Source organism: Choristoneura fumiferana, chromosome 24 (genome assembly GCF_025370935.1).
Source record: "Choristoneura fumiferana chromosome 24, NRCan_CFum_1, whole genome shotgun sequence".
NCBI lineage: Eukaryota > Metazoa > Arthropoda > Insecta > Lepidoptera > Tortricidae > Choristoneura > Choristoneura fumiferana.
The window spans coordinates 8,136,092-8,148,992 of NC_133495.1; the positions used below are offsets into that span (position 1 = coordinate 8,136,092).

At 36.9% G+C, this 12,901-nt stretch overlaps 2 protein-coding genes across 3 annotated transcripts; one reads left to right on the top strand and one right to left on the bottom strand.

The window, feature by feature from the left end:
- Positions 1 to 2,916: 2,916 nt before the first annotated feature.
- On the top strand, positions 2,917 to 6,050 carry LOC141441762 (cathepsin B-like cysteine proteinase 2). The gene is made up of 2 exons (XM_074106613.1): positions 2,917 to 3,062; positions 4,065 to 6,050. The coding sequence occupies exons 1-2, from the start codon at positions 2,928 to 2,930 to the stop codon at positions 4,200 to 4,202; spliced, it is 273 nt and encodes a 90-aa protein (XP_073962714.1). The 5' UTR covers positions 2,917 to 2,927; the 3' UTR covers positions 4,203 to 6,050.
- Positions 6,051 to 6,266: 216 nt separating this feature from the next.
- Positions 6,267 to 12,099, bottom strand: LOC141441761 (biogenesis of lysosome-related organelles complex 1 subunit 6-like). 2 transcript variants are annotated; one of them, XM_074106612.1, is made up of 6 exons: positions 11,948 to 12,099; positions 11,746 to 11,853; positions 10,623 to 10,710; positions 10,153 to 10,239; positions 7,680 to 7,731; positions 6,267 to 7,582 (listed from the first exon to the last, which is right to left on the bottom strand). In XM_074106612.1, the coding sequence occupies exons 1-6, from the start codon at positions 11,953 to 11,955 to the stop codon at positions 7,578 to 7,580; spliced, it is 348 nt and encodes a 115-aa protein (XP_073962713.1). In that variant the 5' UTR covers positions 11,956 to 12,099; the 3' UTR covers positions 6,267 to 7,577. The 2 variants fall into 2 exon arrangements, with proteins under 2 accessions (XP_073962713.1, XP_073962712.1); XM_074106611.1 differs by having other exon boundaries at positions 6,267 to 7,731.
- Between the last annotated feature and the right edge of the window lie 802 nt (positions 12,100 to 12,901).

The window sequence follows — 12,901 nt, forward strand, 5'->3', positions numbered from 1 at the left end:
AAAAAGAGGGGTATTATAAGTTTGCCGCTGGTGGTGCCTGTCTGTGTCCACCGTAGCCTCTTAACAGCGGACCGATTTTGAATGCGTTTTTTTTTTTATTTGAAATCAGGTCAAACATCGCTAGGGAATGGTTCTTAGACATGCTCATCAAATCGGTTCAGCCGAATATTGAACTTGGAATTGACAAAGTCGGGGGCTTCCAACTTTTTGTTGGTCATACTTATATACATCATCATGGCATATACGTCCCACTGCAGAGTACAGGCTACTCCGGGCTCAGGGTTATGTTATGCTATGTTATACCCACATCTGGTAGCATGGTGAACGGCTGTGTGCTCTTAGATGAACTATGGTTAAGTTCGAAACGCGTCAGTGTAGTATCGCAGTGAGCAAGAGTAATTATGTAGTTCATTGATAGACCTCCACAAAGTAACGCCTGATTGAATAAATTATTTATTATAAACGTTACGTTAAGTGTTTCTACTAAGAACTTGATTCTCGTGTGAAGTGTTTCTAAGAATAAATAATTATTTACTTAGTTATCTTACCGATACTTTGTAGAAGACTTCCTGGCAGTATTAGTTGAAGTCACCGGTATTAATATTGGATAGTATGATGCACTCGAAAACATTTGATGTGCTCTAACAACTGTGCGAAGAGTTGAGTTATCTACATTGACGTCGATGTACCTTACGGCACTAGACTGGCTGTTTGGAACAAAACGCGCGGCGCATCAATCATCAATATTACTTTGACACAACCCCTGTCACGGACGTCAACAGACTATACTGACAAATCCGCTCTGTGAACAAATTTTGTGCGCCGATTTGATGTAAGAAACATGCAGTCTATACATAGATAAAATGCATTATATATGCGAATATGCATATCTATGTATATAATATGCGTCATAGGATTGAAAAGTATAAGTAAAACTAGCTTTTGCCCGCGACCTCGTCCGCGTGTACTTTAGTTGTCAGAGCATATGTTTTAATTAACCCCGTTATAATTGTGTTGTAATTTGTATCTGCTTGCATAGCGAAGTACTGCGGTAAACGATAGTTAACAATTTACTAAAGTACTTCGCTATAAAAACATTTTTACCAGGTTTGAAGCTAGTTTATGAAAGTTTTATGCAAAGCACAAGAGTAAATTAACTATCTCGTGTGCTTCCGGCGAGAACCGAATCTTACTCTAGATCCCGAAGTATACATTCGAAATTGCACTGTACATAATATTTTGTCAATTGGGTAAAAGATAAATAAGAACGGATAATCACACAAAAATTACGCTTATATTAATATATTATTAATTTTATTATGCACAACCCATGAGTAATTTTTAAGTTAGGTAGCTACTGCATAATTATTTGCGAATTTATTGCACGCATCATTTTGAATATCAATTTAATTTCCACATTTTAGCTGTACATTTTGTAAGAAAAACCCCCTCCCCTTTGAAGTCGCCAACACCATAGGTACAGATCATTTTACATTGTGACCAGCCATATTTTTAGTCTAGAAATAAGAAAGTCTCATAGAAACTCCCCCTAATAAGTCGAAAGCTACTTTTCTTTCTTTATCTTTGCCTATGCAGATCATTTTTATTTTTAATCAGGACCCTGCAAGTAAACCAATTTTTATAATGCTAAGTCCAGAAATGAGAAAATTTCCATATAAATCTTCAACCCCCTTTACCCCTTTAGGGGGGAAATTTTATCCATTTTACCTACACCGATAATTTTTCATCGTAATCGAGAATTTATATTTTAATACCTCTAAGTCCAGAAATGAGGAAAATTGCGTACAAACATTACCCACCCATTTTACCCCTTTAGGGGGGAATTTTATCCATTTCACTTACACAGATAATTTTTAATTGTAATCGAGAACTTATACACCTATTTTCATACTTATAAGTCCACAAATGAGAAAATTCCATATAAACTTCACCCCCTTAGGGGATGAATTTCTAAAAATCCTTTCTTAGTGCTCACTAACATTATAAAAAGAACCCCTGTACCAAACTTCAAGTTTCTACACTAAGCGGTTGGGCTGTGCGTTGATCTATAAGTCAGTCAGTCAGTCAGTCATAAAAAATAAAATATAAAAAATAAAAACCAAAAAAGTTAGTGGTTAAAACTTTTTAAAGTTCCACAGTCGGGACCTACTTATTCAAAATCGTGGCTGTCTCAAGAATATTCAGTAATGGGTCCCGACTATTGAACTGCTGAGGTCTGAGAGTTATAAAAAAAAAACCATTACATGCAAGATACTTATTAACCTACATTTCAAACTTGAAAAAAAAAACAAATCTTTTTTAACTTAATATCAGTACTGTACTGTACTTGTACGTTTATGGTCATCATCATCCCAGCCTATATACGTCCCACTGCTGGGCACAGGCCTCCTCTCAGAACAAGAGGGCTTGGGCCATAGTTCCCACGCGGGCCCAGTGCGGATTGGGAACTTCACACGCACCATTGAATTGCATCGCAGGTTTGTGCAGGTTTCCTCACGATGTTTTCCTTCACCGCATAGCTCGTGGTAAATTTCAAATGTAATTCCGCACATGAATTTCGAAAAACTCAGAGGTGCGAGCCGGGGTTTGAACCCACGACCCTCTGTTTGAGAGGCGATAGGTCAAACCACTAGACCGTACTATAGTGCCATCTAGTGAGCACATGTCGAAACTCAAACATTCTGCATCCATCGCAGGGCTACTACGAAACTCGAAACTCAAGACGCTTAAACTTCCGACGCTCGCGTCTCCGAACATCGGTTCCCATGCATAACATCTGCCCGGAGAGATATCTCTCTATTGTGGCTTACCCACACCTATCGGTTTTGTGCACCTACCTTTCCTACAATATGACAGAAAAATTTTAAATGCCAATAGAGTGTACGAAACATTTATTTCCAGCCGTCATGACTGTTTACCATGACTTCTTCCACTACCGCGATGGCATCTACCGCCGCAGCCGGTATGGCGACAACCAGCTCCAAGGACTCCATAGCGTGAGGATCGTCGGCTGGGGAGAGGACCATAGAGACAAATATTGGGTACGTTATTACATTACTCACTGATACCTACCTATTTATTACTAAGTAGGGAGTAACAGAGCTATGTGGTGCATAAGTATTTCGTCAGAATTCGAATTTTATCAGACAAGTTCGTACTTATCTTGCTCACACAATGATTTCGTGACAGGCGGAATATCGCTAGATGGCGTTAATATCGAGAGGTCTCTGACGTTTCAGTCTTGCTTGCTTCTTGCTTGTAATGAGGGCTATCGCGTATGATTTCGCCGCTAGAGGCGCTAGTGTACCGAGAGGTCTCCGAAATGGCAAATGTCACTGTTTTTGGATGAGCTGCGCGGTTTATTTATAATTAGAGTAATTTTGAGAATATTTTGCAAAATCAGAAATTAATTATGGCAAATATGCGTTAAGGGGCAATGAATGTCCGTGTTTTGAGACAGTTTTGTCTTTCGGCAACCTTTGTCCTCCCTTTTTCCGAGCAAAACGGGACTACGGAACACTGTGGCATGCTTGATATTTTCATGGTACGGTTTTAAGGTATTAAATATGATTTAAATGTAAATTTTGTTTTCATCCCCCATATAACATTATCTACAGTGGCGACAACTGGTGAGCGCGAAAACGGTAGCTCATTTAGTTATTCAACCAATCACAATCGTTGTCAAATGGACCGCGCCATACTAGCGCCAACTAGCTTGTCACAGCAGGGCTACTACGAAACTCGAAGTTCGTATCGTACCGTCCCTCTCGCTCTCGTATTAAATAGTATAAGTGTCAGAGGGACCGCACGACACGAACATCGAGTTTCGTAGTAGCCTGCAGAAATCCTCATTGCGTAATATTAAAAATATTAAAATAAACAAGCACCTATTAGAGTTATTAAAGACCTGGCACAGCGATGATTTCATCATTGTTATCATCATCCCAGCCTATATACGTCCCACTGCTGGGCACAGGCCTTCTCTCAGAATAAGAAGGCTTGTTTGACTCAGTAATGCTTAAACTTATCATTATTGTTTTCAGATCGTAGCCAACAGCTGGGGCACGCAGTGGGGTGAAGACGGTTACTTCCGTATCGCTCGCGGCTCCAACGAATCCGGCATCGAATCCTTCGTGGTGGCAGCACTGAGTGACGTCATCATGGCCAACGCCAGGACATAACAGAGGAAGTACCTCATAACGCCGCTTTGCGTGATCAGCAAGCCGGTGAAAACGCGGAAAGGGATCTTGTGGTTTAACGTTACGAGGGATTTCGGGTAGATTTTGATCTGTTGCACGATTTTGGTAACAGCGCCATCTATTGGTGGAGTTGTAGCACTATTTAGTAATATCGTCGGCTGAAAAAGAGTCAGAACCTGAGACTACAGACCAGAATAGATATGATAAAGTTACCAAGTATGTACGTGGTTTATTTGGGACTAAGATTTTCATAATCATCATACTAGCCGTAGGACGCCCATGGTGTTAGACATGGGCCTCCCCCATAGTCCTCCAGTTGCTTCGGTAGGATAAAAAGTGGGAGGAGGCATCTTTATTAAAAGACATAAACGTCACTACTTTGAAAAAATCTATCTCAAATCAGTAGGTCTGTATATCAACAAAATTTTACCTTGAAATATTTATAAAGTTCACTCAGAAAAATTATCGATTTAAGCAGGGTATCCACTAATAATATGCGAGGAATGTGTTTTTCATTAACCAATAGAAACGCTTCATTTACCCCGCATCGCTCCGCTCAGCTGTTTACACCAGAGATGTGCTATGCGAAGCGTGGTAAATGAAGCGTTTCTATTGGCTAACGAAATACACATTCCTTGCAAATTATTGGTGGAAGCGCAGCTTTAAGGTACGAATTTTTTTTTTAAAGTAGTGACAATAAGTTTCTGTCAGCCGACGTTTTTACACTGTTCTTAAAGTCAAAATTGTTAGTCGTTGTTCTATGTATACCTACTTTTTTTAGTACCACTGGATTGATGAATGAAATCGATATTTTATCTATCACCACGCAAGCTTTTAATTTGATTGGTTGTTTAATCGAGTCCATCGAGCCTTTGTCTTTTCCAGCGTGCTAAAGAACTAGGTATAGTGAATTGTTGTTTTAGTGCCATAAAATTTAAACAGATAGTGCTATATTAAAAGTGAAAAAAATACTGAAACACACTATGACTTTTTCTACGAAAAGGTTTAAGGAAACAATGGGTCACGACTCAGTTGGTTCGAGTGTACTTATAAACAAAATGTGCACCAGATGAAAAGCCTGGATTATTGAAAGGGTATTTTTGTATTGGAATGTATAGTTAGTTTAAAGATCTCTGACAGTTTAGGGTTTAATATAATGGATGGTCAATAAACGAAAAAATTTGGAAGAAATACGGCAGCCAAAAATGTTATTGATATGATTATAATCGTGAATGAATGTAGCTTGTAAAGAAAAAAATTGCTGAAGCATATTTGCTCTATACTGCCTTTGTTAGCTGGTTACGAATATTCACAAGTGACTGCCAAGCCAAGCCACCACCACTATGGAACTTTTTCACAATTGTCATGGAAATGCAACAAATGGAGTCTCAAGCAGGTATCGTCCATTTCATTTACTGTAAAAGTGGTTCTACTTGGTTTGACATTCAATTTGTTTGGCTGTACGAGGCTAAAAGTACAGCCAAGGAAATTTATTTACGTCCCAGGGTGGATGTTGGTGGTTTTCATAATCATTGTTGTCATGATTTCTTTAGCAGATGTATGGAATGTCATTATGACATCAGTAGCACAAAGATTCCACCCTGGGTAGTGATTTAATTTCCTTGACGGTACCTACATAAATCCATTGACAGCTAGATTCGACCACATGCGTTGGTTAGAATGTTATTCCGCTAGATGTCAGCAGTTGTACTGCATTTGAGTAAAAAATATATTTGAGAAATGTAAAAGTTAATGTATATATCCTAATGAGGGTTTCATGACAGGCGAAATATCACTAGATGGCGTTAGTATAGTTTGTTTGACGTTACTTTTAGTTATTCAACCAATCACAAAAGTAATGCAAATATCAAAGTTGTCAAACAGACTTTACTTTACTAGCGCCAACTCTGCCGAAGCCATTTATTTAAAAAAAAACTAGTCTGTCACAGAATAGATACGCTCATTATGGATTGACATTAATATTTTTATTTAATAGTGACATCTAGCGACACTCTCACATAACTATTCTAAAATAAGATCCCAGTGAAACCAGTAAAGAAATAAATATTTTATTAATATAATAGTAACAGTATTTCTCGCACGTATTATTTTAGTTGAGTCTTTAACTGCCATTTCTGCTTAGTATAGAACTTTCATTTAATTTAAATATTAAAACATCTATTTTGTTTAAATTAAAGACTAAGAAATAAAATGAAACCTTTGTAATGTCACTTCTAATATGTCAAAGTATGGTTTTACCACAAAAAGTATGAACTACAGTTTTTTCTATGAACTGACACGTGTTAAACACAACTTTAACGGTTTACTTCTTAGCCTTTAATACTTAATAAAAAATAATTATAAAAACTAGTCTTAGGATCAATATTACGCTGCTTATCTTTATAGTATTTAAGTAACAATTATTCTTAATTCAATTAAACAATGCAAGATAGTTTATTACTCTTCAGCTTTCGGTCCGTATTGCGCTAGGTAGTAAAGACTACTTAATACAATTAGGACCTTAAAATCTCAACGGCCAGCTGTACAAATAATTTAGAAATAATAAATTATTTACTTACAATATATAATGGAATGTAATTTAATTACGATTTGTTTAAGGGCAAGTCTTCACCACAAGCATACACACACGAAACAGTAATAAAAAGTTCTTTACCTACGTGTAAAGTCGAATTCATAAAGATGTGAGCAAAAATTTGATCATAATTATCTGAACACGCTTCTACGCCGTTAATAATAGAGTCGTGATTAGATATTTTTGTTAAAATTTTTGCTCACAAGTTTATGAACTCGACTGTAATTTGTTTGAAATAAATTCGTTTGCACGTGAATACTTGTGGTAGAGGTGACAATATAGTCTTACTTACACAAATATTTAGAGGTGCCAGTTTCTGACGCAGGTGTAAGAAGCATTTGTCTCTCCCGCACTACACTAGTTAGAGAGAGACGAAAGATCTAACGCACATTTTTAATATCTCAGTACAATATAAAGAATGTCAATTTTCAATGTTATATTTTGGATTTATTTCTGAATGTAATAATTGGAAGTTGTTAGGCACTACTTTAAAGTTTAAATCCATTAAAATAGTATTTTATATTTAATAAAATTAAAAAAAAAGTCTGTTTTATTTCAACAATAACTTTTCCTGATACATTTTCAATTTTAAACCACTAAAAATTTAATTTTACAATTAATTGAAGCTAGTCCCGTTGACAAGACAAACTGCTTCTTAGGAATCTTTATCTCAAATAGGAAAAAATCGGCCCCTTATAGCATCACTTTGTTGTCTGTCCGACTTTCTCAGGCAGACGGAACTTTCTCAGGAACGCGTGGAGGTATCATGCTGAATTAATATCAAACATTTAAATCTACTACCCCCTGAATGGCCAAATACGGCCAGGCTATTAGTGGATTGTCATACTAACTGTTAGATGACTTACTCTGTGTCGAGACTCTGTTCTTTGCAGCTTTCTCTACATTGGCAGCTCTACCCTGAAAATATTAAAATGTAAAATGAGGGCTATCGTTTTTTGTCTCACTAGATGGCGCACTGTTGCGTGAGGTTTTTAAGTATGGCTTTCAAAGTCTGTTATTACGGGCGTGAAAACAAAGTTTAGATTAAAATCATATTTAATACACCTTAAAACGGTACCATAAAAATATCGAGCATGCCACAGTGTCCCCGTGCTATGCAAGTCCCCGTTTTGTTCGGAAAAAAGGGAGGACAAAGGTTACCGAAAGACAAAACTGTCTCAAAACACATACATTCATTGAACCGGAACGCATATTTGCCATAATTAATTTCAGATATTGCAAAATATTCACAAAATTATTCTAATCCATACTATCCATACTTCCATACTAATATTATAAATGCGAAAGTAACTCTGTCTGTCTGTCTGTCTGTCTGTCTGTCTGTTACGCTTTCACGCCTAAACCGCTGAACCGATTTTGATGAAATTTGGTACAGAGATAGAATATATCTTGGGAAAGAACATAGGCTATCTTTTATTGCGAAAAAGAGGCTTTAAGGGGTTGAAATAGGGGATGAAAGTTCATAAGGTGGAAGTTCGTCGCTGTCGAAGATAAAGCCATGAAACTTGGCATTTAGGCACTAAATAAGAAATGAATCGATATTTGTTTGAGTATTTTTGAAAATTCGACCTGTGAGGGGGTGATATAAGGGATGAAAATTTATATGGAAGGTCGTCATTATCGAAGATAAATCGATGAATCTTTATTAAACTTGCCATTTTGGGCACGTGATAAGAGATAAATAGATATTTGTTTGCGCGTTTTTTTTAATTTTTCCTGTGCGGGGGTGAAATAGGGGATGAAAGTTTATATGGAAGATCGTCATTGTCGATGGTTCTTTATGAAACTTGGCATTTGAGCACTTATAAGTTGATGCAGTGTTAGCAGAGTCTTCTAAGCTCAAGCAAAATGTACGCTATGTGGGTTCATTTTAGATGGCTTATTGATATAGACAGTCAGACATGAAAAAAATTTAATTTTCATGGAAACACCTTTTTAATGACTGTAGGTTTTGATTGCCTTGAAAGTTTGTTTTTTTCTGACTATTGCCTGTGTTTAGGGTTTCAATTTCAACTCGATACCGATACTCCGCGCGTTTACGAGATAAAGGGTCTTGACTATAAGGAATAAATTTTTTCTTTTTGAGCTGTGGAACTCTAAAAAACATTTGTTCCGGCGCTTTTCAAATTTCGACCTATTTACTTGAAAATATGGGGATGAAAGTTCTTAAGGAATTCGAAAAAAATTACTATAATTATATTTATCGGAAATACGTGTAGCTATGCTTAGTAAAAATGCCGTCTAAATTATTATATTTTTTCCAAAGAACATGGATGGATGGATGGATGGATGGAAGAACAAAAAAAATAGTTTATATTTATAGCAATATTTTAAAATACATTAAGTATTTCCAGTAAACCGTAGAAGTTTCTATGTGCTATTATTGGCAAAATATGTATCCTAAATAAATTAGATACTTCCCAAAGTTACTATTCTGCGCGGACGAAGTCGCGGGCAAAAGCTAGTTATAAATAAACCCGCGTAGCTCACCCAAAAACTATGAGATTTGACATTTCGGAGACCTCACGCTACACTAGCGCCTCTAGTGGCGAATTCATACGCGATAGCCCTCATTGAATGATATTTTTCGCATTTTGTATTGACAAAAAAAATTGACAAATTGAAAACCAGTTAGTTCTTATTATACCTAATTGTTATCATCATCACCACAGCATTGACGTCGAGTTGCGGAGAACAGCCCGCTTATACCTTATCACCACAGCCTATACGTCCCACTGCTGGGCACAGGCCTCCGCTCACAGTGAGAGGGCTTGGGCTGTATAGTTCCCGCGTGGGACCAGTGCGGACTGAGAACTTCACATACATCATTGAATGCTTTGACTGTTTGTGCAGGTTTCCTCATAATGTATATCTACGTTGTAAAGCTCTTTCTACAAGCTTTTATTTAGTTTCACCTGTCCAGTTGACTTCCAGTAGTCGGATTGTCTTGAAATTTGGCATACTTATCTAAATTGCATGACATTATAATAATCTGGTAGTGACCTCCTGGTAGTCCGGCCAGGATCGGCTCCACAGGACCGAACTCTTCAAAGGTTAGTGGTATCTACTTGAAATTTGCTATTCAAATGTAGTTTGGGTGCCAATGCAAGTACAAACAACAAAAAGTACAGTCAGCAAAAAAAGGTTGTATTAAAAATGTTTTTTTACCAAAAACTAATTTTACATAAGTAAAAATGATCCGTGATTGAGTCCTATCTCACCTAATGAAAAATGATGGAAAATTTCAAATGTATAAGTATATAAATGTACATAATATATAGTAATATAAACGAAGTAAACCAAAAATACAATACAAACCTGCAGCAGCTGCACTCTCTTGTGGAGTCCCATCATGGAATTAGATATAGACACCAACTTTTCCTTATTCGTTGCTATATCAGCCAGCTAAAATGATTAGAGATTAAAAAAGAAGAGAGATACAGCCAAAAAAAATATCAAAGTATGTATTGTTGCTTTTTTTATAAAAAATAAAAAATAAATTAATTAAGGAGTCAAAATCAAAAACATCCCACTGATGGACACAGGTCTTTTTTCAGAATGGGAGGGCTTGGGCCGTAGTTTCCACGCAGGCCCAGTGCGGATTGGGTACTTCACACACACCATTGAATAGCTTTACAGGTTTATGCAGATTTCCACTCACTGTTTTCCTTCACTATGAAGCTCATGGTAAATTATCATGACTTATGAAAAACTAAGAATGTGCAAGCCGCAAGCCCGGATAAGAACCCACAATACTCTGCTAGGCTATGTCACCACAGAAACCTCACCAGTGCATCCACCATGGCATCGTTCTGCAGATCTTCGAGCTTCCTCCTCTCCGACACCAGCATACTATGCACAGCTTCTTGTCTCTCCCTAAAATACAATATAACTCTTTATGGGGTACCACACAAACCATCTCAGCCTATATTTAAAAAAAAAAAAAACGGACTCACGGTCCATAATGAGGGCTATCGTTTTTTGTCTCACTAGATGGCGCACTGTTGCGTGAGGTTTTTAAGTATGGCTTTCAAAGTCTGTTATTACGGGCGTGAAAACAAAGTTTAGATTAAAATCATATTTAATACACCTTAAAAACATACCATAAAAATATCGAGCATGCCACAGTGTTGCATAGTCCTCGTTTTGTTCGGAAAAAAGGGAGGACAAAGGTTTCCAAAAGACAAAACTGTCTCAAAACACAGACATTCATTGCCTCGGAACACATATTTGCCATAATTAATTTCAGATATTGCAAAATATTCACAAAATTATTTTAATTATAGATAAACCCGCGTAGCTCATCCAAAAACTATGAGATTTGACATTTCAAAGACCTCACGCTACACTAGCGCCTCTAGTGGCAAATTCATATGCCATAGCCCTCATTAGTTACTAACAATAATCTTAATAAGCTAAGGTTAGTAACAATGTTCAAATGGAATAAAATGAGATAAAAGTAAAACAAGGGAAACAAGAAACACTGAATGAAGGCACGCACCGGGGCGTGTATCTTTGTCCAGTGTTGCATTATCGGGCATTTAACCAGTTCAGCGAGTGCACTCAAAATAGTGTTGGAGCTCCCGCGCACCCTGCGCATCAGCGAGGCTGCCCTGCTGCGCATGATAGAATATGATAGAAATAATAATGAAAAACCCAGAGGTGCAAGCACGGGCGCGAACCCACGACCCCCTGTTTGAGAAGCCACAGGTCAAACCAGAGGGCCTACTCCGAAATTCGAAGTTCGTATTGTACCATCCCTCTCACTCTCGTGTTAAATAGTATAAGTGTCAGAGGGACGGAAAGACACGAACTTCGATTTCGAATTTCGTAGTAGCCCAGAAGCTCGAGAGACACAATCTTATACTGACACTGTTTATATCTGTAGGTACTATAAGTACGCACACTTACGTTAGTTCCTTTAAATGAGTGTTTATAGTTGCCAAAGGTGGTTCATACAGTTCCATTATACCTTTAGACAAGAGCTGAATGGTCTTCGCATCATCGGTTTGATTAACTCTGAAAATTGAGAGTATAAACAAGAAAAAATTAACAAGGGATCTAGTCTAGTGGTAACAAAAATATATTCTAGTAGTTTTATTTGATCCATTACCCCTCCATTATTCGAAAAATTAGCTTAGCTAGTAAATGCGTTTTTCGTAATTGAGCTCAATCAAATCGAGACTCAAATACAATACAATACAAAATAAATAAACACCAAGAAATACAATAACTTCTATTTTCCTATTTTTCCTATTCTACAAAAGAAATGTCAATTGTCAGTCAGGCAGGCCCCATACTACGAAAAGCAAAATTCGAACTTCGTATCTTGCTATCTCGCTGACGTTAATGTTATTTAATACGAGAGTGAAAGGGACGATACGATACGAACTTTGATTTTCATATTTCGTAGTAGTCCCATGTCAGTACCACGTACATGTGCCATTTGTCAATGTTTTTTTTTATTAAAAGTAAGCAAAGGGGTTTCATGCATACGGCCAACATGTAGCCTGCTTGTTTTGTTGGGCTTATTTTATTAGGACTGCGAGTAATACTGGCTTTAAAATATTTCAAAACATTGTGTCAACCGGCAGACAGACACACATATACAATGAACAAACAATAATATCTGACTAGTTTTTCATTTTGTTACTTATAGACACAGTAATATCACACGATTTTAGAGATCGGGGTCTTTTATTGCGAAATATTTTTCTATGTATGTTCCACACATACATTTAAAATTTTCAAAGTTCTAAATAGTTTTCGGCTTGACTTTGTCGCTTGATAATGTCGCTGCGCTGCACTTCCTTTTGGTATATTTAAGTATCTTACTTTATGTGCACTTCATAAATAAGTCTAATCTAGTTTAATGTATTTTTTTTATGATAGCACCAATTCTGCACAAAATAGGCCCAGTCCTATTTACTATACCTTCTTGATTTTCTAATAATGCAGGTGTTATCTAAATAGTTTGTCTCAAAGGCTTGTCTCCTCGGCATGTAAAAAAACCCCGGTTCTGTTTTGTAAACAGCAAGTAAACTAATATGAATTGGAACACTTTTTT